The sequence below is a fragment of the Biomphalaria glabrata genome, unplaced genomic scaffold, assembly GCF_947242115.1.
Source record: "Biomphalaria glabrata unplaced genomic scaffold, xgBioGlab47.1 scaffold_20, whole genome shotgun sequence".
NCBI lineage: Eukaryota > Metazoa > Mollusca > Gastropoda > Planorbidae > Biomphalaria > Biomphalaria glabrata.
Window position 1 is genome coordinate 1030993 of NW_026602928.1, and position 25823 is coordinate 1056815.

The following is a 25823-nucleotide window of genomic DNA, read 5'->3' on the forward strand; positions in this document are numbered from 1 at the left end:
GATGAATACAATGTGTTAAAATAAAATAGTTATCAAACTGTTTATTATATTAAATTTTAATATATTTTTTTTTGCTGCAGAGAAATCAAAATATTAAAGGGAAACTCCGATGGTTTTGACAATTTTTGATATAATATGTGTTTTGATTTATAGATAATGAATATATTATTCTTTTTTTTTTATTTGCAAGAATAACTTAGTAATTGATGTTTTTGTGACATAATTTTTCTGCGCATCCAAAACAGTCAGATTTTCACTGAATTTCTGTGTGACGTCACGGTGCACTCAAATCCTATTGATACTCATTGATAGGGAGGCGAAAAAGAAATTATCTTTGATAAAAAAAAATTTTCGTTATTACATCATTAAAATACTTTAAAAGAAATTTCTAATGGTGTATAAATTATGACTGTATGTTTGACCGTAAGAAAATTATGATTTTTTTGTGCTGTTTCGACCTAACATTGGTTGACATGGAAAAAGTGATGAGAGAGCTTGACGCTGGCTCAGCCGGCGAGACACACCCCCAAGTCAAAAGTTAAAAAGTTGGAATTGAGTTTCGTAGACGATAGATCTACTTATTAAATAAGAAATTTAATAGTAGATCTAGTATTCGTAGTAAATTTCTAGCTCACAAATCTGATTTCATTTATATTTATGAACTTCAGTTGTTTAAAATGTCTCAGTAGTATCATTAATTGAATTCTTTGGCCTGGAAATCCAATGTATTGTTGGTACTGCACCTGGTATTAACTTCAATTTTTTTTTTAAATCCCATTTCCACAGCAGTGAAGTTGCTGAAACAGCTTCTCTCAAAATGGTTTGAGCATAAACAGGAATTAGCTAATGCCTTTGTAAAATATTTGCTCTTCAGGCGAATAAATTTTCCCCATTTTCCCTTTAAAACTTCATCTCTTGGAAACAAATGAAAAGAGACACTAATTTCTGTATCAGCATACTTGCTGATTTTATCTTTGTGATTGGAACTACTGCAACAAGCTGAAGAACAATATTTAATTTTCTTCAAGTAGAAATAGAGGTTTATAAACAATGACCGATTATAAATCAACGTGGAGACTAGATCTAGCTGTGAAGCGTAACAATAAATGCGATCCGATAGGTCTAGATCTAGACTAGAGAGTTTATCGGTTATATAGGTCTAGATCTATATTTAGCCAGCACCTTCGTGACGTCACGTTTTTAAAAACTAAAAACATCTCGCAGAACCCCGTTTTTTTGGGGGCGTGGAGAATTTTCTGTCTAATTTATTAAATATAAAATTTTCCGAGCATTTAAATAAAAAATGATATAATGTTTACTATTACAACTTTTTACGCAGAATTTAAATATGTCAATAACTAAAATTTGAAAAACTATCGGAGTTTCCCTTTAAATTGTATGGCCTTACTTGGGCATTTTCTGGTTGGATTGGTCAAGGCACACATAATCCTTATACAAATGTTTCTCTGACAGCTTACATTGTTCGATGGATTACTGGAGCTAAAAGAAGGCATAATTTAACAATAGTCTACATTGGGGTAAGTTTCCGTAGCTGCACCTACACTTTCCATGTTCTTATGTATTGGTTTTCTCTCGACTGTTTTTGTTGGTCTTTCTATTACATACACAATTTAGTTCATAATATAAATATATTTTTATTTAACTCTATCTTTGTTTTTGAAATTTTTTGTTCTGTTAGAAGGCCTGCATACAACATTTATTACACATCTGTGTTTTCTCTCTCTTTGCAGACTTTAAGAAATGCATTAGATTTAAATGGCTTTCAAAAACATTTTAATTATAGCACATGATGGAAGATGGGATATTGCTCATAACATTTTAAAAGATAAAAAATTAGCTAATCTATTTTATGCTATTGGGTATGTTGGTTACGTTTCTTTCGCAAAAGCTAGTGATGATGAGATAGAAACATATATATACAATGGGATGCCTGAATCAGCCAGGAAAAACAATGACTAAGTAGAGTTTAATAAACTTAACATGCATGACTAGCTTGATCATGAAATGTATAGGAGATAATTATATTCTCTTTTGAAGTAATGCCTGTAATATAGAAGATATGAAGATTGTGTTGTCCTGTTCTTTTGCCTTGTGCCTGTGGATTCCCATCTAAAGCCTGAATAGCTCTTTTGTTGGCATTTTTATTTTAGATGTAACTTATCTATTGTTCACTATTCATTAAGTTTTGAAAGTGGTTTTCTGAGTTTGGAAAGACCTAATCAACTTCCTAACAAACAACTCTGCTAGCTTGTAGACAACTAGGTGAACATATAAGGATATCTAGCATGTAATAACTTCTATAAAACTTTTAAAAGAATAAGTATGTTATTATGAGCTTTTTTTTAAAGTAAAAGCATATATTAATATATTTAAATAGATTTTGCATTTTGGAAAGTGTTATGCAAAAGTGATTCTGTTCACAGCTGCCATTATCCAAGCACATATGATTCTCCGGAGGCTTACATCACTGGAAAAAGTCTTTCGGCCTCTGAAGATTACAGTACATGTAATGCTGCAAATGGAGGAGGATGCTGGGCCAGGTAAACACTCTATAACATAATGACATAGTGAATGAAATAAAATTGTATTGTAATTTTAGTCTAAAATAGTGAGATATATATATAAGTATACAGTATAAGCCAGTTCCTGAATTAGCTTGTTACAATGCACATTGGCCAAGAAATACAGCCAAAGTTTAAAATTCTGGATAAAGTCATCTCTATTTTACTTTGGCTAGCTATTTTCTGTATAGGCAAAAGATTGGCAGCAATTCTCTCTGCAAATGATGATGTGCTGATTCATAATAGAACATTTGACATTTTTAATCATGGGTGGTTGAGGGGGGGGTGCTAAGTGGTTAAGTGCGGTTGCTTTAGAGCTAAGGGTTTTCAGGTTCAAATCTTGTTGAAGATTGTTTTTGAATTTCAGGATTTTAGAATGCCTTGGGTCAGTGCAATTCTAATGGGTATCTGACATTAGTTGGGGAAAGTAAAGAAGGTTGGTCGTTGTGCTGGCCATATGATACCTTTATAACAGTAGGCCACAGAAACAGATGACATTTACATCATCTGCCATATAGATTGAAAATTCTAAAAGGCATTCTTTTTACATTTTAATCCCTAACTATTCTAAAAATTCTAACCATTTTTTCATTCAAAGACATTTTTTCTTTTCTGAGCAACTAAATTGATGATCATGTTAAATCAACATTTGATTTTTAAAAAATAATTTCTGATTTACTTTGATGCAAGAAAAAGCTAATATTATAAGCATTACTCACCATAGTCAAATTATGCACTTTTATAAAGTATGCTAAGTAGGCTTAGCAAAGCATAAAAAAAAAGAATATTTGCTATTGACCTTTTCGAAAATTAAAACAAAAAAAAAATTTTGTGCCAAGATCATTATACTATAGCTTTTTATTGTATTGCATGCCACCTAAAAAAAGTTTGACATTCTGCATGATATCAACTGAGGTCAATGAAATATGGAAAAGGAGCTACAAACTAAGTACATTAATGAAACCAAAAAAAAAAAGAATTAAAAGATAACTACCATGTCAGACAAAAACTGTCTAATTTTAAGAAAGGCCTAACTTCTAACTATGACCAATTGTGACAAAGAATACATTTTATTACTTAATTATCAGAAAGAATGTCAAATTAGGTAGGAGGTGTGGTGGCCGAGTGGTAAAGTTTTTAGCTTCTGAACCAGGGGTTTCAGGTTTGAATTCTGGTGAAGACTGGGATTTTTACTTTCTGTAATGTCTTAGTGTCAATGATTAGATTGACCATGGTAATGACTTATGTCAATGAAAACATTGAAAATGGTAATGAGTTAGTGTCAATGATTACATTGAGAATGGTAATGACTTAGTGTTATTGATTGGATTGAGAATGGTAATGACTTAATTTCAATAAAAACAACAAAAATGGTAATGTGTTAGTGTCAATAATTAGATTGAGAATGGTAATGTCTTAGTGTCAATGATGACTTTGAGAATAGTAATGTGTTAGTGTTAATGATTACATTGAGAATGCTATGTCAATGATCACTTTGAGAATGGTATTGTCTTAGTGTCAATGATTAGATTGAGAATGGTAATGTCTTAGTGTCAATGATTAGATTAAGAATGGTAATGACTAAGTGTCAATGATTAGATTGAGAATGGTAATGTCTTAGTGTCAATGATTACATTGAAAATAGTAATGTCTTAGTGCCAATGATGACAGTGAGAATGGTAATGTCTTAGTGTCAATGATTAGATTGAGAATGGTAATGTCTTAGTGTCAATGATGACTTTGAGAGTAGTAATGTGTTAGTGTCAATGATTACATTGAGAATGCTATGTCAATGATTACTTTGAGAATGGTAATGTCTTAGTGTCAATGAATAGATTGAGAATGGTAATGTCTTAGTGTCAATGATTAGATTAAGAATGGTAATGACCTAGTGTCAATGATTACATTGAGAATGGTAATGTCTTAGTGTCAATGATTACATAAAAAATGTTAAGTCAATGATAAGATTAAGGATGGTAATGACTTAGTGTCAATGATTACATTGAGAATGGTAATGTTTTAGTGTCAATGATGAGATTGAGAATGGTAATGTTTTAGTGTCAATAATTAGATTGAGAATGGTAATGACTTAGTGTCAATGATTACATTGACAATGGTAATGTCTAAGTGACAATGATTACATTAAAAATGTTATGTCAATGATTAGATTAAGAATGGTAATGACTTAGTGTCAATAATTACATTGCGAATGGTAATGTCATTTTGTCAGTGATTACATTGAGAATGGTAATGTCTTAGTGTCAATGATTAGATTAAGAATGGTAATGTTTTAGTGTCAATGATTACATTGAGAATGGTAATGCTTTAGTGTCAATGATTACATTGAGAATGGTAATGTCTAAGTGTCAATGATTACATTGAGAATGTTATGTCAATGATTAGATTAAGAATGGTAATGACTTAGTGTCAATGATTAGATTAAGAATGGTAATGACTTAGTGTCAATGATAACATTAAAAATGGAAATGTGTTAGTGTCAATGATTAGATTGAGAATGGTAATGTTTTAGTGTCAATGATTACATTGAGAATGTTAATGTCTTATTGTCAATGTTTACATTGAGAATGCTATGTCAATGATTAGATTGAGAATGGTAATGTGAAAGTATCAATGATTAGATTGAGAATGGTAATGTCTTAGTGTCAATGATTAGATTGAGAATGGTAATGTCTTAGTGTCAATGATTAGATTAAGAATGGTAATGACCTAGTGTCAATGATTAGATTGAGAATGGTAATGTCTTAGTGTCAATGATTACATAAGGAATGTTAAGTCAATGATTAGATTAAGAATGGTAATGACTTAGTGTCAATGATTAGATTAAGAATGGTAAAGTTTTAGTGTTGATGATGACTTTGAAAATAGTAATGTGTTAGTGTCAATGATTACATTGAGAATGGTAATGTCTTAGTGTCAATAATTAGATTGAGAATTATAATGTGTTAGTGTCAATGAAAAGATTATGAATGGTAAAGTTTTAGTGTCAATGATGACTTTGAAAATGGTAATGTGTTAGTGTCAATGATTACATTGAGAATGGTAATGTCTTAGTGTCAATGATTAGATTCAGAATGGTAATGTCTTAGTGTCAATTTTTAGGAAGAGAATTGTAATGTTATAGTGTCAATGATTAGATTAAGAATGGTAACGTTTTAGTGTCAATGATGACTTTGAAAATGGTAATGTGTTAGTGTCAATGATTACATTGAGAATGGTAATGTCTTAGTGTCAATGATTAGATTGAGAATGAAAATGTCTTAGTGTCAATGATTAGATTGAGAATGGTAATGTGTTTGTGTCAATCATTAGATTAAGAATAGTATTGTCTTAGTGTCAATGATTAGATTGAGAATGGTAATTTCTTATTGTCAATTATTTCATTGACACTGGTAATGTCTTAGTATCAATGATTACATTAAGAATGATAATGTCTAAGTGTCAATGGTTATGTTGAGAATGTTATGTCAATGATTAGATTAAGAATGTTAATGTTTTATTGTCAATAATTACATTGAGAATGGTAATGTCTTAGTGTCAATGATTACATTGAGAATAGTAATGTCTTAGTGCCAATGATGACAGTGAGAATGGTAATGTCTTAGTGTCAATGATTAGATTAAGAATGGTAATGTCTTAGTGTCAATGTTTAGATAGAGAATTATAATGTGTTAGTGTCAATGTTTAGATAGAGAATTATAATGTGTTAGTGTCAATGATTAGATTAAGAATGGTAAAGTTTTAGTGTCAATGATGACTTTGAAAATGGTAATGTGTTAGTGTCAATGATTACATTGAGAATGGTGATGTCTTAGTGTCAATGATTAGATTGAGAATGAAAATGTCTTAGTGTCAATGATTAGATTGAGAATGGTAATGTGTTTGTGTCAATCATTAGATTAAGAATAGTATTGTCTTAGTGTCAATGATTAGATTGAGAATGGTAATTTCTTATTGTCAATTATTTCATTGACACTGGTAATGTCTTAGTATCAATGATTACATTAAGAATGATAATGTCTAAGTGTCAATGGTTATGTTGAGAATGTTATGTCAATGATTAGATTAAGAATGTTAATGTTTTATTGTCAATAATTACATTGAGAATGGTAATGTCTTAGTGTCAATGATTACATTGAGAATAGTAATGTCTTAGTGCCAATGATGATAGTGAGAATGGTAATGTCTTAGTGTCAATGATTAGATTAAGAATGGTAATGTCTTAGTGTCAATGTTTAGATAGAGAATTATAATGTGTTAGAGTCAATGTTTAGATAGAGAATTATAATGTGTTAGTGTCAATGATAAGATTAAGAATGGTAAAGTTTTAGTGTCAATGATGACTTTGAAAATGGTAATGTGTTAGTGTCAATGATTACATTGAGAATGGTAATGTCTTAGTGTCAATGATTAGATTGAGAATGAAAATGTCTTAGTGTCAATGATTAGATTGAGAATGGTAATGTGTTTGTGTCAATCATTAGATTGAGACTAGTATTGTCTTAGTGTCAAAGATTAGATTGAGAATTGTTATTTCTTATTGTCAATTATTTCATTGACACTGGTAATGTCTTAGTATCAATGATTATATTAAGAATGGTAATGTCTTAGTGTCAATGATAACAGTGAGAATGGTAATGTCTTATAGTCAATGTTTACATTGGGAATGGTAATGTCATAGTGCCAATAATGACAGTAAGAATGGTAATGTCTTAGTGTCAATGATTAGATTGAGAATGGTAATGTCTTTGTGTCAATGATTAGATTAAGAATGGTAATGTTTTAGTGTCAATGATTACATTGAGAATAGTAATAATTTAGTGTCAATGATTATATTGAGAATGGTAATGTGTTAAATTCAATGATAAGATTGAAAATGGTAATAATTTTGGTCTATGATTAGATTTAGAATGGTAATGTTTTAGTGTCAATGATGAGATTGAGAATGGTAATGTTTTAGTGTCAATAATTAGATTGAGAATGGTAATGACTTAGTGTCAATTATTACATTGACAATGGTAATGTCTAAGTGACAATGATTACATTAAGAATAATATGTCAATGATTAGATTAACAATGGTAATGACTAAGTGTCAATGATTACATTGAGAATGGTAATGTCTTATTGTCAGAGAATACATTAAGAATGCTATGTCAATGATTACTTTGAGAATGGTAATGTGTTAGTGTCAATGATTACATTGAGAATGGTAATGTCTTAGTGTCAATGATTAGATTGAGAATTTTAATGTGTTAGTGTCAATGAAAAGATTATGAATGGTATTGTGTTTGTGTCAATAATTAGATTGAGAATGGTATTGTGTTAGTGTAAATGATTAGACTGAGAATGGTAATGTGTTAGTGTCAATGATTAGATTAAGAATGGTAAAGTTTTAGTGTCAATGATTACATTGAGAATGGTAATGTCTTAGTGTCAATGATTAGATTGAGAATGAAAATGTCTTAGTGTCAATGATTAGATTGAGAATGGTAATGTGTTTGTGTCAATCATTAGATTAAGAATAGTATTGTCTTAGTGTCAATGATTAGATTGAGAATGGTAATTTCTTATTGTCAATTATTTCATTGACACTGGTAATGTCTTAGTATCAATGATTATATTAAGAATGATAATGTCTAAGTGTCAATGGTTATGTTGAGAATGTTATGTCAATGATTAGATTAAGAATGTTAATGTTTTATTGTCAATAATTACATTGAGAATGGTAATGTCTTAGTGTCAATGATTACATTGAGAATAGTAATGTCTTAGTGCCAATGATGACAGTGAGAATGGTAATGTCTTAGTGTCAATGATTAGATTAAGAATGGTAATGTCTTAGTGTCAATGTTTAGATAGAGAATTATAATGTGTTAGTGTCAATGTTTAGATAGAGAATTATAATGTGTTAGTGTCAATGATTAGATTAAGAATGGTAAAGTTTTAGTGTCAATGATGACTTTGAAAATGGTAATGTGTTAGTGTCAATGATTACATTGAGAATGGTAATGTCTTAGTGTCAATGATTAGATTGAGAATGAAAATGTCTTAGTGTCAATGATTAGATTGAGAATGGTAATGTGTTTGTGTCAATCATTAGATTGAGAATAGTATTGTCTTAGTGTCAAAGATTAGATTGAGAATTGTTATTTCTTATTGTCAATTATTTCATTGACACTGGTAATGTCTTAGTATCAATGATTATATTAAGAATGGTAATGTCTTAGTGTCAATGATTAGATTGAGAATTTTAATGTGTTAGTGTCAATGAAAAGATTATGAATGGTATTGTGTTTGTGTCAATAATTAGATTGAGAATGGTATTGTGTTAGTGTAAATGATTAGACTGAGAATGGTAATGTGTTAGTGTCAATGATTAGATTAAGAATGGTAAAGTTTTAGTGTCAATGATGACTTTGAAAATGGTTATGTGTTAGTGTCAATGATTAGATATAGAATGGTAATTTCTTAGTGTCAATGATTAGATTAAGAATGGTAATTACTTAGTGTTAATGATTTCATTGAGAATGGTAATGTATTATTGTAAATGATTAGATATAAAATAATAATATCTTAGTGTCAATGATTAGATTGAGAATGGTAATGACTTAGGGTCAATTATTACATTGACAATGGTAATGTCTAAGTGACAATGATTACATTAAGAATAATATGTCAATGATTACATTAACAATGGTAATGACTAAGTGTCAATGATTACATTGAGAATGGTAATGTTTTAGTATCAATGATTACATTGAGAATGGTAATGTCTTATTGTCAATGAATACATTAAGAATGCTATGTCAATGATTACTTTGAGAATGGTAATGTGTTAGTGTCAATGATTACATTGAGAATGGTAATGTGTTAGTGTCAATGATTAGATGGAGAATGGTAATGTGTTAGTGTCAATGATTAGATTGAGAATGGCAACGACTTAGTGTCAATGAAAACATTGAAAATGGTAATGTGTTATTGTCAATAATTAGATTGAAATGGTAATGTTTTAGTGTCAATGATTAGATTGAGAATGGTAATGTCTAAGTGTCAATGATTAGATTGAGAATTATAATGAGTTAGTTTTAATGATAAGATTATGAATGGTAATGTGTTTGTGTCAATGATAAGTTTGAGCGTAGTAATGTGTTAGTGTCAATGATTACATTAGGAATGGTAATGTCTTATTGTCAATGATTAGATTGAGAATGGCAATGTTTTAGTGTCAATGATTAAATTGAGAATAGTAATGTCTTAGTGCCAATGATAACAGTGAGAATGGTAATGTCTTAGTGTCAATGATAACATTGAAAATGGTAATGTGTTAGTGTCAATGATTAGATTGAGAATGGTAATGTTTTAGTGTCAATGATGACTTTGAGAATGCTAATGTGTTAGTGTCAATGATTACATTGAGACTGGTAATGTCTTATTGTCAATGATTAGATTGAAAATAATAATGACTTAGTGTCAATGATGAGATTGAGAATGGTAATGTCTTAGTGTCATGATTTGATTAAGAATGGTAATGACTTAGTGTCAATAATTAGATTAAGAATGTTAATGACTTAGTGTCAATGATTACATTGAGAATGATAATGTCTTAGTGTCAATGATTAGATTAAGAATGGTAATGTTTTAGTGTCAATGATTACATTAAGAATGTTAATGTCTAAGTGTCAATGATTACATCAAAGATTAGATTAAGAATGGTAATGACTTAGTGTCAATAATTACATTGAGAATGGTAATGTCTTATTGTCTATGATTACATTGAGAATGGTAATGTCTTAGTGTCAAAGATTAGATTACGGAATGTAATGTTTTAGTGTTAATGATTACATTGACAATAATAATGTCTTAGTGTCAATGATTACATTAAGAATGGTAATGTTTTAGTGTCAATGATTACATTGAGAATGGTAATGTGTTAGTGTCAATGATTAGACGGAGAATGGTAATGTGTTAGTGTCAATGATTAGATTAAAAATGGTAATGACTTAGTGTCAATGAAAACATTGAAAATGGTAATGTGTTAGTGTCAATGATTAGATTGAGAATGGTAATGTTTTAGTGTCAATGATTACATTAAGAATGGTAATGTCTAAGTGTCAATGATTACATTGAGAATGTTATGTTAATGATTAGATTGAGAATGGTAATGTGTTAGTGTCAATGATTACATTGAGAATGGTAATGTGTTAGTGTCAATGATTAGATGGAGAACGGTAATGTGTTAGTGTCAATGATTAGATTGAGAATGGTAATGTCTAAGTGTCAACGATTAGATTGAGAATTATAATGAGTTAGTTTTAATGATAAGATTATAAATGGTAATGTGTTTGTGTCAATGATAAGTTTGAGCATAGTAATGTGTTAGTGTCAATGATTACATTAGGAATGGTAATGTCTTATTGTCAATGATTAGATTGAGAATGGCAATGTCTTAGTGTCAATGATTAAATTGAAAATAGTAATGTCTTAGTGCCAATGATAACAGTGAGAATGGTAATGTCTTAGTGTCAATGATAACATTGAAAATGGTAATGTGTTAGTGTCAATGATTAGATTGAGAATGGTAATGTTTTAGTGTCAATGATTACATTGAGACTGGTAATGTCTTATTGTCAATGATTAGATTGAAAATAATAATGACTTAGTGTCAATGATGAGATTGAGAATGGTAATGTTTAAGTGTCAATGATGACTTTAGAATGGTAATGTCTTAGTGTCCACAATTACATTAATAATTTATTAGTGTCAATGATTAGATTGAGAATGGTAATGCCTTAGCGTCAATGATTAGATTGAGAATGGTAATGTCTTAGTTTCAGTGATTACATTGAGAATAGTAATGTCTTAGTGCCAATGATAACAGTGAGAATGGTAATGTCTTAGTGTCAATGATAACATTGAAAATGGTAATGTGTTAGTGTCAATGATTAGATTGAGAATGGTAATGTTTTAGTGTCAATAATGAGATTGAGAATGGTAATGTTTAAGTGTCAATGATGACTTTAGAATGGTAATGTCTTAGTGTCAACAATTACATTAATAATGTTATGTCAATGATTAGATTAAGAATGGTAATTTATTAGTGTCAATGATTAGATTGAGAATGGTAATGCCTTAGCGTCAATGATTAGATTGAGAATGGTAATTACTTAGTGTCAATGATTTGATTAAGAATGGTAATGACTTAGTGTCAATAATTAGATTAAGAATGTTAATGACTTAGTGTCAATGATTACATTGAGAATGATAATGTGTTAGTGTCAATGATTACATTGAGAATGTTATGTCAATGATTAGATTTAGAGTATAATGTCTTAGTGACAATGATAAGATTAAGAATGGTAATGACTTAGTGTCAATGATTACATTGAGAATTGTAATGTGTTAGTGTCAATGATAAGATTGAAAATGGTATTGTGTTAGTGTTAATGATTAGACTGAGAATGGTTATGTGTTAGTGTCAATGATTAGATGTAGAATGGTAATGTTTTAGTCTCAATGATGACTAAGTTTTGGAGGATGTCAGGAGGAGCATACCAGTTTACAATAACTTCTATTAGTGACCATAAAAAGAGCAATTAAAAAAGGATTATAAGTTAACCAATTACAATCTTAGAAGCCCAACTACTAAGTACTCTAAGTAGTAAACTCACTTTAATTTTTATAATAATACTTTGAAAAAGTTTTCTCTATTAAATCAATTATTTTATATGAGTCAAACAAACATGGTTAAAGGAGACGAATCACAATATAATCATATGTAGTGTAAACAAAATGTTACTTCGTGACCAAAGATTTGATAATTTGACTAAAAAAAAGCACAATGGCATTGTATTCACAAGAATGCATTCAATCTCGTTTTCACTATGCATGAAGATAAACATATTCTCCTTTTCTAAAGACTCAATATTCAAACTTTTGCACAATGTAATCTTATATGTACACGAAGATGGCTGCAAAGTCTTGAAAACAAACAAAAAATGAACTATATCTGGATCATTAAATTAGGTTTGGTCTAAGTCTACCTTGTTTCTCAATATCTCTATTATACACTGGTAATCTACGTATAAATCATTACGCTGCTTGGCTTTGTAGCACTGGCAAAGATATTTATATATATATATATATATGTATATATATATATATATATATATATATATATATATATATATATATATATATATATATATATATATATTGTAACGTTTCTCACTACTCAGGCACTCTGCAAACTGCACCACACGACACAACCAATTAAAAGAATGTGACAACTCAGGGCTAAAAAACAGTTTAATATCAAATACATCACAGCCAGACAGGGGACCAGACAAAAGTAGATTAACCGGTACCAGCATTTTAGTACATTTTAGTTTTGAAAATGATTTTAAGGTGGTAGAGGAGACAATTGCAAGCCCGCTAAAGCTTAAAATCCGTAAATGTTCACATTACCTAGCTAATCTTTGAATTGGGTTGGACATAGTTGGTGCATAAGCAAACATTAGAGTTGCATTAGAGAATAATCCATTTGATTTGGTTTATTGGCTTGACCACAACATACGTTGAAATCCTTGAGTTGTCACATATAAACAGTATCCATGCCACAGCAGCAATAACGTTGGAGGGTCAACAAAAAATTACAAAGATACCCTTAAGAGTTCTCTCAAGGTGTGTGAGGGAAACGATCCTTTCTCATTGCCTGAGGCCGTGAGTGTCGTGTTTCATGATATAAGGCAAGGAGCTCGGTAATCAACAAAAAACGTAGATCTAAGAATAAAAAAAACGGAAAGTGAGAAAAGAAGCAGGCATATCTGCAGCAAACCCAAGTTACCAATGCCGTCTAGGAGGTCGGCTTTTTTAAAGTAAAAAATTGGACTCCATAGCCATATTCAAATTCATAGAAAATGGGAAATAATCTCATCTTAAGTTACGAAGGAGGAGCTATATATAAGCTAGCTGATCTGCTCATTAACTGATTAGCTATCGGTTACGTTAATGTGCGAAATCGACATTTTGCCTCTAAATATAGGCATAATGTTCATATTAACGGTTTAAGTACTCTTAGGGTTAGGATAGGGTTGCAAGCTCCTGCAAATAACTATAAAATAATAATTCAATTTATTAAGCGCTGTTAACAAAGCACTATAAACTCTTGCAGAGCTGACTTTTTGAGTCAAAACGCAAGAGTTAAGTCGAAGATAACTACAACATTACGTAGTACCTGGACAAGTGGATCCTCGTAGTTGGTGATAAATACAAAATGTGTACTCTTCTAATTCTGTTCTAATGTTGCTGCTCGGCGGTCTGAAAGTTCAACAAGAAAACAGCGCCCACTTTCTCTTTCTACTGCGCCAAATACCTATATTGTTCATACCTCACAACCAGCAAAGACATACCTGACTTACTAGGCGTCCCATTTTTATCACTGGAGCAATACACCACAGGTGCGTTATGTAAGTCAAACTCATACGATACGTCACACACGCACACCAATCACCGTTCACAAGAGGGGAGGGGAGTAATAGGGGGAGAAAATGAAAGAATGTCAAGAGGAGGGGAGGGAAGAGAAATTGGGGAAAGAAAACTAAGTCTTAATAGTAGAAAGGGAGGGGGGGAACAGAAGTTATCTAAGACGCCCAGGATGACATCACATCCAGACGATGGCTGCTAGCGGCTCCTGGATGTCCCTCTTTGCTTTAGCAGAGACAAGGGGAGGGAAGCGACCTCTGTGACCCGAGTTGAGTCTGTCTTGGTCCAATGAATGGAAAAGGGTTTGTGTTTAAAGGAGATGGACTGGGTGACAAAATCAGCTCTTCTATTAGCATATGTGATGTAATACTAAAATATGATTTTATTCTTTTTGACTCACAATCGACTGGTGTCTGGAAATTTAAGCTCCCAGTAATTTAGTCACCCGGAAATTTAGGAACCGGGAAATCGGGCACTTTTTGACAAGGCGGAAAATTAGGCACTCTTCAATAGAGACTTAATTTAGAAGAAAATTGATTTTTTAGCGCATTTTATTCCGAAAAGACCAACTGTAATATTGGTATTATAATCAGGACAATGTCTGTCTTTGACAAAACAGAGACTAAGCATACTGAAGTAAGCAACAGAACTATCAGGTTACATCAATGGTAATTAGATTACTGATGGTAATTAAATAAAAAAAATATCGATTAATAAAAAAAGCTTTTGCTATGATGAAAGAGCTATATTATAGTGAGCTTTTAGCCTAAGTCTTTCGCACCAATCACTTTGTGCATAAGCATTTCCCTGTTAGCAAGCACTGATAGTCACGTCAAAGCATATCTTCATTGGCCTACAGCGAAAAGAGTACCTGTTTGATTCCGCAACGCATCTGGCCCCTGTTACAGTAAGATTCACACCTGGAAGTCATCATTCTCTGGTCAATCTGTTGTTCACGCATCCAGCTCTACGCCCCCACCCCTCACCCTGCCCGCTCCCGCAGTTTCACCCCACCTCCTGACTCCCTCCCAGCCCGCTTCCGCAGTTTCATCCATTTCTTGAACCTGTCAGTCAGCTTCAGTGATCTTGGCTACCTAGTCACATTCCTTGTACCTCGTATATTTCTATTAAATAATAAATATTTATAAATAAAATTCTTTTCTATAAGGACCTAAGTTATTTATTGCGTGTATCCTCCGGCACATACTAGATACTATGCAACAAGTCTCATAACACACAACATTGCACTAGACTAGTCCACTAGATTTAGGCTTAGATCTATTTAAATTCAACATTCAATTCAGCTTTATTGAAAAATGTTTCAAGTTGTCAGCACCTTAAATCTTCATCAAAACATTTAAAATATAATTTCATAGATCTATACAATAATTCCATCATATGTAGTCCTAAATCTATTTAAATTCAATTTTGATAACATAAAAAAATGTATACCTAGATTTACACTTTATCATGTTATTGTTGTCATTTTAATTTGAGAATAATATTACTCTCCCCCCCCCCCCATTCCCTATGTTTTCCTATTATTTCTATTTGTTTTGTTTCTTCCTCTCTGGGTTCCAGTCTAGTCTTGCAATGGTGTCTGCTGTTCTTCCCATTGTGTGCCCAATGCATCCCCATGTGCATCATTTGATTAGTTAGTTTAGTTGTGCTGTCTGGTTGTTTAGGCAACTCTAGCTCCTTGGTCACAGACTGAGATGTACAGATCAAATCCACCCAGTAGTGCTACCATCTGCCTACAGACTGTGATATAAATTCTAGTTAGCAGAAAGGCCAGACCTGACCTGGAGCCGGAGTCAGGGCCTCCTGACCTGCTAACACTTTACTTTTTATTTCTAAAAATAGATGGTTTTAAAAGATCTTTATTTAGACTACTAAACATTATTCATTATCTTAGTTTATAATATTTTTTCAGATATATATATATATATATATATATATATATATATATATATGGAGAGAGAGCATAAAGGAAGGGTCACGGATTGCAGATGTCATACACAACAGAAGCAGAAAGAAGGGTGAAAATGCAACGGCGCCTGGTGATTATATATGCCCAACCTGCGATCGCAGCAGTGTATCAAGGATTGGCCTCTTTAGTCACACAAGAAGTTGCAAAGGTAAAAGATCGTCTCTCCAGATGTAAAATGCCGCAGAATATATAAATTATATATATATATATATATGTTTACAGGATTTGATTTGGTGATCCCTCTTCAGAAACATCAGGTATGTTATTTAAATTTATGCATTAACAACCAAATAATAATGACTAGATATTTCTTATGAAATAATAGTTATGTGTACTCCTCAAAAGTTGTATTGGAATAATTTGTTTTTAAAACAAAGCTGGACATTAAATTCAATTGTGATTGATTTCAACCCACTGATACAAGGGGCATGCTTGCAAGTATAGCAGCCAAAAAAAAACTAAATAAACAATAACCATACTTTTAGACTTAGATCCTCCCCCTCTGTTTGGTGCATTGAGTGGCAAGCTGTCTCCAAAAAGATCTGTCTGAAGTCTGTTCACCCATATTTATAGAAATATAAAAAGATTCTGACTTCTAGAAAAGATAAAAAATGGAAAGGCTAACTAAACTTTGACAATGTAATGGAAAAAAATCAATGTTGAACCATCCTAATAGTTTGTGATGAGAAATGTCATCAGCCACCTTGGCAGCAGTACCAAAAAAACTGCCAAGCCAAATGTTAGGCACTGTCATTTTTGTCTAGTAAATGATGTTTCACAGCAATACAGTGCAGCCCTTCATCAGAACAGTGTTGCCTGAGTACTGAAACTTAAATAAGTTTAGAAACCTTTGAAAGCATCTTGTCAAATTACAACCAATACCTTCTGAAGAACTTTATAAAATGGTACTCAAAACAGCTTAGTTTTCTCTTTTAGTGAGTGCTGACAAAACATTAATGAGGAAGTGGACTCAAGATAAGGATACCATCATTTATATTACATTTAACTTATGCATTACACTTTTTATATTTTAAATTTTGCATTTTAAAATGTAATTTTTGCTTGCAATATTTTATCAACTTTTTTTTTTTTAGATCAAAGGAATGTACATGCTGCTGATATAGAAAAAGTTTCTGACTGCTTACAGATCAGTGTTCTTAGTTCTGCTATTGATTTACTATTGCATAATAAATAAACATGTAATGATCAATCACATTTTTATACCAAGTTCATCTAATGATTTACACAGCATATTATCAGCATTCACAGTTCATCTAATGATCTACATATGAAGCAGCACCATGCAGAGCTAACATCACCTACTGAAGAGAGTTTCCATCATGCTTTAGCAACAATCCAAAAACAAAATGAAAAAGTGGTTTCTTTGTTTGGGACAAGTCCTGAAAGGCCTTCAGAATCTGGGAGCACACTATTGTTAACAAGCAGTGTGTCATATGACCAGCACAATGACCAACAGCCTTTACTTTTCGAACCAAAGTCAGGTAACTATGAAACTATCTAAAGCACATAGGAGTCTAATGACACATTTTTACTAAACTTTAAATTAAATGGATCTTAAATGTCTAGTGAAACATTGTAATCAAACTATGATTTTTGAATATAGTCTAGTAAAACATTATGATTGAACTTTGTTTAGTGCATAAATGTCTAGTGAAAAATTCTGATAAAACTTTGTTTAGTTCATATGAGTGTAGTGAAAAATTGTGACCCAACTTTGTAATATGCATAAAAGTCTAGTGAAACATTTTGATCAAACTTTGTAAAGTTCATAGATGTCTGGTGAAACAATCTGATCAAATCTTTTTAGCGCATAAAAATCTAGTAAAACATTCTTATCACCTATGCTTATCTTATAGAAGTCTAAAAAAAAGTTCCCTTTTCAGTCCTTGTAATCTATAGGAAAGTTGATATTAAGGTTATAAATCTGTTTTTGTGGCCTACAGTTAACAAGCAGTTTGTCATGTCTCCTTATTAAAGGTTCTGGATTTGTTAGTGGTTTGCAGCTTGTTCATATTTCCTTTTTGAACTCATTAGTATTTCTGAACTTCTTTTTAATTTCTTAGACAGCTCATTAGGAGTATGGAACCCTTTCCTATGACAACTTTTTAGGAGTGTTATGGTATCATTGATATGTGTGTGTGTGTTTTATGATTAGGGTTAGTTATGCAATGAGAATGATGCAAGATAAGCCGCCTTGTCATTAGTGTTCTTGACTCCAGAATGCCTATTTGAAAGTACATTTTTTTAGTGAGTTAGATTTTCTTTGGAATACAATTTTTTCATTATTACTAAGTTTATTACATTTAGGCTTTCCCCCAGGATAGATTACAGTTATTCATTTCATTTAAACTTGATTTTCTTTATAATGTAATTCAAGTTCTGTTTTGTTTGTTGTAAAATGTTTTACATGTTTCGGATGTTCCTTCAGAGTTGAAGATAATTACTTCCTAGTCCTAACCTCCCGCAGGACGACAGGGGATGGGAGCGGGCAGGGTTTGAACCCTGGACCATCGATAAATCTGAACGACAGTCCAGCGCGCAAACCACACGACCAGGCAGCCATCCAGTTCTATTTAGTATTAATCACAAAAAATCAATAAGTAATTTCAAGTTAAGATGTAATATACCTTTAGTAGTTTAATTGTGTACCAGCAGTTTGGTGCTTCAGGTCAACAACCATACACTACAAGGAGTTGTCAACTAGTTGATACTTACTTTGAGAACTCATTAGGAGTTTGCAACTTGTTAACATTTTCTTAGCTCATCAGGAGTTTGCATCTTGTTCATATTTTCTTAGATCAGTGTTTCCCAAACTGTGTTCTGTAGAACCCTATTTAACTAGTAACCACAACATAAATTTATCTCTGTAAAAAAAAAACAACAAAATGTTTCGCTAATGACTCAAAATGTGTGAAGTGTTCCATTAAGAAAAATAATGCCTTAGAGAACTAACTAAGAGTTTGCAACTTGTTCATATTTCATAATATATAGCTCATTAGGAGTTTGCAACTTGTTTATATTTTATTAGACAACTTATAAGGAGTTTGAAATTCATTCATAATTCCTTGACAACTAAAGGAGTCTGCAACATGTTCATGTTTACTTAGACAGCTCATTAGGAGTTAAGAACCTATTCATGTTTCCTTAGAGAACTTATTAGGTGTATGGAACTTGTTCATATCTCCTTGACAGTTCATTAAGATTCTGCAATTTGTTCATATTTCATTTGACAGCCCAATAGGAGTTCAGAACTTGTTCATATTTCCTTTCTTGAAGGTCACCAATACATTTCTGTAAATAATGTTGAATAATGTCTATATTCAAATTTTTTTGAAATACTAAATTTGATTTAAATGGCTTTGGTTAGATTAAAATCATGTCTGAAACTTTGTCACAAGTTTAGAGATTGTCTATTCTTACTCTTAATTTTACCTTTTTATTAACTTGCGTATTTTTGTTTTTATTTCTTACTCATAATTTTTACCTTTTTATTAACTCGTGTATTTTTGCTCTTTTTTTAGGACACTGTTCAAAGATATTTTAAGATGTTGGCCTCACATCTTGACACTTGTTAGAGTGTAAAGATTTGACTTAACAAATGTTAAAATAAAAAGAGCACATTGTGGAGGGTTGACCGTCATTAAAAAATTTACATGTACTTATTCTGTTTAAAAAAATGTCCCTCTAACAAATAAAAAAAAATAAAGTAAATATATTACTCTTCTTTTTTGTAAGGTTTAGCTGATTTGCTTCACTTTCTTACCTTTTTTTTTTTTACACTTATAATAAACTTAGGAAATCAGTATTTGCTCAGGCTATGAGCAAACCACAAACAATACCAACTGAAATATACAGAAACTAGTTGACACAACATAACCTGTGGTAAAAAAATGGGTTAGCTGATTTAACTAGAAAAAAAGCAGAAAAAATAGAGACCACTCTATTTGAAAAGTACAACAATCCAAAGTTATGTACTTAAAATCCAACCAAAGAAATGAAAAAAAAGGCAAACATAATGGGGGGGGGGGGGTCACTTTATCACATTGTCAATGTTTGGGACTGTGATAGAAGTTAGAAAAAAATTAATAAAATTTGTACTAATTAAAAATATACATAAAAAAAGTTTTTTTTAAACATTGTGTTTATTTTTTAGATGGCCACCATCTCCATAGAGACCCAAAAGACTAGACTAGACATGCCTAAAGCCTATCTTCTTAGCTATAAAGTTATATAAAAAAATTGAAATTTCACAGTACATCCCCCTTATGTAAAATAGGCATATTGATCCTTTTCTTATAAAATTGATTTAATTTTAGCTCTTTAAGGCATTCTGCTAAAAATTATCTTAATTGATTTATTAAACTTAGAGGATTTGAATTTTGCTGATGATATTTAGCTTCTATTTCATTTTTAAAAATGTCAGTCTAAAATTGGGCTAGCAGGCTACTAAACCAGATTATGATAATAAAATGCCTAGTAGACAATCTATTACTTTGGATGGATGTCTGTTACAGTCTGTCAACAACCTGAGTTGTATTATGAATGAAAAAATGCTGATGTCAAAGCAATGGATAGTAATGCAAGAGTCTCCTCTATACAGCTCAAGAAAATTCAGACCTCAAAAGGCATATCTTTGAGAATTTAATTTATATTTTTCAAAACTGATAGGTTTTGCACTATGAAAGTATGAATTTGATATCTAGCTAAGAACAACTAGTAACACCTGTAATGTAACCAAGATAAATGGTACACACTGACTTGCTGGTCATCAAAATGTAGAATGGTCTGTGTTATTGTGTCCCGGACCTACACTTAGCATGTAACAAATATAAATAGTACACACTGACTTGAGTCCAATTTTAATAATAATAATATACTGTAACTTCAAGCATTCAGTTACAAATCACTGGTTGAATGAGAAAATGCTGGATATCCTTCATAGCTGTTACACAAACATAATCCACATATAGAAATACAGTTACAAATGCATCAAAGTGATATCAAATAATAATTCCTTTAGAATAAGTATATCTCTGGTCAGTTGAGCATTATCCAAAAGTTCCATTAAATGTTTGTTCTAAACAATGTTTTCAATTTATAATTAAGATTTAATGTTGGTATATGTTTAAAAAAAAGAAAGTCTTTTGTTTGGTATTTAATTCATGTCTGAATTCATATCAATATAATGAATTTTAATGGTAAAAAGATCAGTGGCTGTTATTCATCTCATTTCTTTCTCCAGGATTGTCAGACTTCTGCTAGATGTTGATCTTTTCATCACAACACCAATAACTTCTTCTTGGAGTCAAGAAAAAGCTATTTAAATTCCCTTAAAGATCACAAATTAATGCTGATGACATAAAGCACATTTATCCACGAAATCTTATGAACACATAATATTATGTTGTACAACTAAATAGTGGTGTCTGGAAATTTAGGCAGTGTGTATGTAGTGTATATGCTTATTTATTATTTATCTGTTTCTTAAACATAGGCTTATGTTCCCCGCGCTACCCAAACTATAATTCGGAGTGTGAAACATAACAGATTAACAGGTGCTATATTATGTTTCGTTTAACAAAGATTTTCTTACACTCTACATATTCCTCCCCCCCCCCCCGAGAGGTGGGCCAGGGGTAGTGGTAAGTATTATAATCACGGACTGAGAAGACCTAACGGCGAGCGAGAAAGGGGTTACGTCGTCACTAGATCTGTGTCAGCTCAATACAATTTTTTCTCTTCGTGGTGTAGTCTTAATCATAAACAGATAAAAATTAAAGTTTTAAGATACTGTTAATCTTCTATAACAAAATGCTTATTTCTTATAGTAATACGTTTCCCGTACTAGATCTTTATAATTTATTGTCATTGCTCTATATAATATAGATCACTTACTCACAATGCATACTTTTGTTGAAAAGAAAAATAATTAAACATATCGTGTAGATATAGATGCGTGTTTCATTATGTTCGTGTATATTTTTGTTTTATTTTATCAATATTTCGCTTTGCTTGGTGACTTAATAGATAAAAATAAATCTAATTGTTAATATATATTTTGTTGTTGATAATTTCTTAAATAGAAAAAAAGAAGAAATAACAAGTTGTTCATCAAATGATTATTAACATTTTATTTAGACCTTCATTTGAGTAAATAAAAAAAAACATAGTTGAACGCATAAGAACAAAACACTCTCTTTAAAACATGTTATTTGAAGTTCAATATAGATAAAGGAGATCAATATGCTTAAAAACAACATGGTGGGCGGAATAGATCTAGTTATCTGGGCGTCTGAACTTCTAAATCTTGTATATCTAGTTCTAGATCTAGAGCAGGGCTGAGCAAATAACGACCCCCCTGGCCACAAGTGGCCCGCTGGAGTGTTTTATGTTCTAATATTACTGTAAGAACTGGTCGATGCTGACTGACAGTAATTTAACAGCAGTCGCAAGGATTACAACTAGTAATATATCTAAAACATTTTTAATCTTTTAATTTTCACAATGAAATCATTTTCTTTTTACTCCAGCGCAAGAACACCATCCAATCCAATCACTCGTTCAGCCTTTTTTTTTTTTTTATACATTTGTGTCATTCGCGATTTCACTAGTTGGTCACGTGACAGGGCCCAGCTCTTGTCCCTATCGGTTATACAAATGGGTCAAATGAAATTTTCTTTAATTGTGATTAATTTAATTTAGCCATAGAAAGAAATAATGATGTAGCGCTGTCTTTAATCTAGAATAAATAATCAATGTAATGTAGGTCGATTGTATTTATTATTTAATAGATCTACATCTATATCTCATGTTTATTGTGTATTTCAAATAAATGTTGTTTTTTTTTAACTTTTTTTGTGACTTCACGAAAGGTATTGTGTATGTGTTTTTTTTTGCTTTTTTTGTTTGTCTTTGACTGTTTACAAAACGTATGGTATTCTATTTTGGCCATATTTCATAATGTGTAGCAATTCATCACTTTTAATTTAAATTTATTCTATTTTACTAGTTAAATTTATATGAAGAGATGCTCGTCCCTCCGCTTTTCGCATTCCGGACTTGGGACCAGACAGTGGTGAAGTTGCCGACATTGCAACTAACTAATCCTAACTATAGGCAACATTTTTTTTTACTTTCATCATGTAGGCTTCTTTTACACTCATATCCGTCATGTAGTCTTGTTCAACCCACCCACATTTGCTTATCTTCTTAAGAGTGGTCCAGATGTTTAATTATGCCTTATGGTTAACACTCTTTAAGGCCTTCCTCTGCCTATAAATCCCCCTTTTTTATGTACTTATTAAAGCTGGATACTCTAGTTAACACCTAGTTGAATGCTAGACAGAATAGCAGCTATAGAAGTAATAAAAATTTATATAAGGAGAGATGGTTCATTGAAAAGTCATTGTCTTTTACACTCATCTACGCGTTTGCAAAACATTGGTAAAAAAGATTTTTAAATGAGAATAGATTTGAGAATTTTAAAATAGTTTTTTAAATGTATTTATATGCCTATTGTATATTTTCACTATAAAGTAAACAATGAACTAAGAATTTAAAAAAAAATCTAAACATCTATAAACATAATTAAAAAGGAACAAAAAAATAACAACAACACAAAACTTCTTTCTTTCTTTCTTTAGATATACATAAATAAAATTAGTTTTAACATAAATGATCAGTGCAGAACACCATACTTTTTTTCGGCTAAACAAGTGGAGAAAGAGAGATAGGTGTGCGCTGTTGGGTCATGCCATTTCGTCAGCGTACTGATAGACAGTTGAAAACTTATTGATCTAAATTACAAGGCTCCCAACCTGTATTTATTTAATTATACTTTTGATTTAAGCCATTATTTTTATTGGGACATGATTATAACACAAATTAATCAGATCCTGTACCTTAGAATTAGATCTAGACATCGCCAGGAAAAAGGGAGGGGGAGGGGTCAAGAATGTCATGAACATTTTTTTTCGCAATTAAAATAAAAATATAAAAATAAAAGTCATATGGATATATAGAGTTATTTAAACACTCATTGCATTTTGTTTTGCAATATTTTTGAAAGCTGCGAAGAAGGTTTGAATCTTTAAGCCACATATACTTCAGTCAAATGTGTTTACGAAACCTGGCGCGGTCCAATAAACGACAACTTGTCGTTGACGTGGCCGTCTTATTAGTGTAGATTTGATATCCTAGTATCTAGTTCTAGAGTATTCTAGACCTAGATTGGCTAGATATACATTTCTAGATCTCTTACGTAGATCTAAATCCATATTGTAAAATTCTAGATCTAGATCTATAATATGTCTACTTCGGGATTGTAGCATTCACCAACCTATGCTTAGATAAGTTAGATCGTGATTTTCTAAATCAAGTAGATCATACTCTTACTCTTACATATCTATCTTAATATCTAGAATATAGACTTGTGACTCTTTCGGCTTCTGTTGCCAGAGTAATTTCCTTGTTTAAACCAATTTTAATTTCTAGATCTACGAAGTCTACACGATGACGATTCTTTAAAAACATTATTTGATTTAAGAAATTGTTGGATAAAATTAAACTTTAAAAAGAATTAAGCAAAGTTATAGATCTCTAGATTCTTATCTACGTAGGACTAATAAGTTCACTTCAGCTGTGAGCCTGTGTTAAAGCGTCCATTGACAACCAATCATATAAGAGAAAAAAAATCACGCGAACCAATCGGATTATTCTTGTCTGTAAACAGAAGATATATATATATATATATGTCTTAGCAGTTCTTTTTATAGTCAAGAAACGCATTTATATAGGAGGGAAGAAACTTCAAACTTAAATCATTAATTTTCATTGGATGTCTTTTTATAGTATGACCTTAAAAAAAAACAACAAACGATGAGACCAAACATGGCGGGCTCCCTTTAACCATTGTGTATGAATATCAAGTAAAAACAATGAATCTTTTGGTCATTTTCAGCTCTTATATGACAAGGTGACCATTATTAAATGCATTTTTACATAAAAAAATAATATTTTTCAATGTAATCATTAAGTAAAATGCGTGCAGCACGGGGCTTTAGTGAATGAATGCTTACATATAGTGGCGTCCCATACACGACAGCAGGATCTCATGAGGATGCTGGGGGATTATGTGCTGCTCCATGCAGCCAGTCTGCCAATGTGTGTGTGTATGTATGTGTGTGACACTGTGTGAGGGATTATAAATAAGCGAGAAAAAAAAAGTAAGATTACTAAGATGCATCACTTTTTAATTGAAGATTGTGTGGTAGTGCAAAAAAATAAATAAATCTACCAATGCACCCACCCATCATTGACAGAAAAAAAAAAGATTCCAAATATTATCTATTAAAGGCATTAAAGGGAAACTCCGATAGTTTTTCAAATTTTAGTTATTGACTTATTTAAATTCTGCGTAAAAAGTTGTAATAGTATACATTATATCATTTGTTATTTAAATGCTCAGAAAATTTTATATTTAATAAATTAGACAGAAAATTCTCCACGCCCCAAAAAAAACGGGGTTCTGCGAGATTTTGTTTTAAGTTATTTCATGCGTCACTTCCCTAAACAATACTGAAAGAGAAACTTGAAACTTTAACCAATCGTATCGCTTCATTCTTACAGTAGCTATTAGGCTGTTAGGCTTAGTGACGGCCTAGTCCAGAGCTATGATACAGTTATTTATATAAACATGTATAGATAGATCCAAAAGCATTAGGATAACTAA

General features: G+C 31.3%; 1 protein-coding gene and 1 long non-coding RNA gene across 7 annotated transcripts; one reads left to right on the forward strand and one right to left on the reverse strand.

Annotated features, from left to right (window-relative positions):
* The first annotated feature begins 1395 nt into the window (after positions 1-1395).
* LOC129924149 (uncharacterized) lies at positions 1396-22902 on the forward strand. 6 transcript variants are annotated; one of them, XR_008776102.1, is made up of 6 exons: positions 1396-1538; positions 2445-2561; positions 16092-16220; positions 16295-16329; positions 17167-17574; positions 19615-19816. XR_008776102.1 is itself a non-coding variant. In XM_056017974.1 (6 exons), exons 2-6 carry the CDS (start codon positions 2465-2467, stop codon positions 21353-21355), a joined length of 534 nt encoding a protein of 177 aa, XP_055873949.1. In that variant the 5' UTR covers positions 1396-1538; positions 2445-2464; the 3' UTR covers positions 21356-22902. The 6 variants fall into 6 exon arrangements, 3 of the variants coding, with proteins under 3 accessions (XP_055873949.1, XP_055873948.1, XP_055873950.1); XM_056017974.1 differs by lacking the exon at positions 19615-19816 and adding an exon at positions 21336-22902 and having other exon boundaries at positions 17322-17574; XM_056017973.1 differs by having other exon boundaries at positions 17322-17574.
* LOC129924151 (uncharacterized) lies at positions 19093-25304 on the reverse strand. Its single transcript, XR_008776105.1, has 2 exons — positions 25171-25304; positions 19093-19384 (listed from the first exon to the last, which is right to left on the reverse strand). It is a non-coding gene; the product is annotated as an uncharacterized LOC129924151 (long non-coding RNA).
* Positions 25305-25823: the final 519 nt, after the last annotated feature.

What these genes read in the sequence shown, in the direction of transcription:
- LOC129924149 (XM_056017973.1), top strand. Translation starts at nt 2,465, where the DNA reads ATGATTCTCCGGAGGCTTACATCACTGGAAAAAGTCTTTCGGCCTCTG. An exon ending in GGAGGAGGATGCTGGGCCAG is followed by an intron (nt 2,562 to 16,091) that starts GTAAACACTCTA and finishes CACGGATTGCAG; the next exon opens with ATGTCATACACAACAGAAGC. An exon ending in TCCCTCTTCAGAAACATCAG is followed by an intron (nt 16,330 to 17,321) that starts GTATGTTATTTA and finishes TGATTTACACAG; the next exon opens with CATATTATCAGCATTCACAG.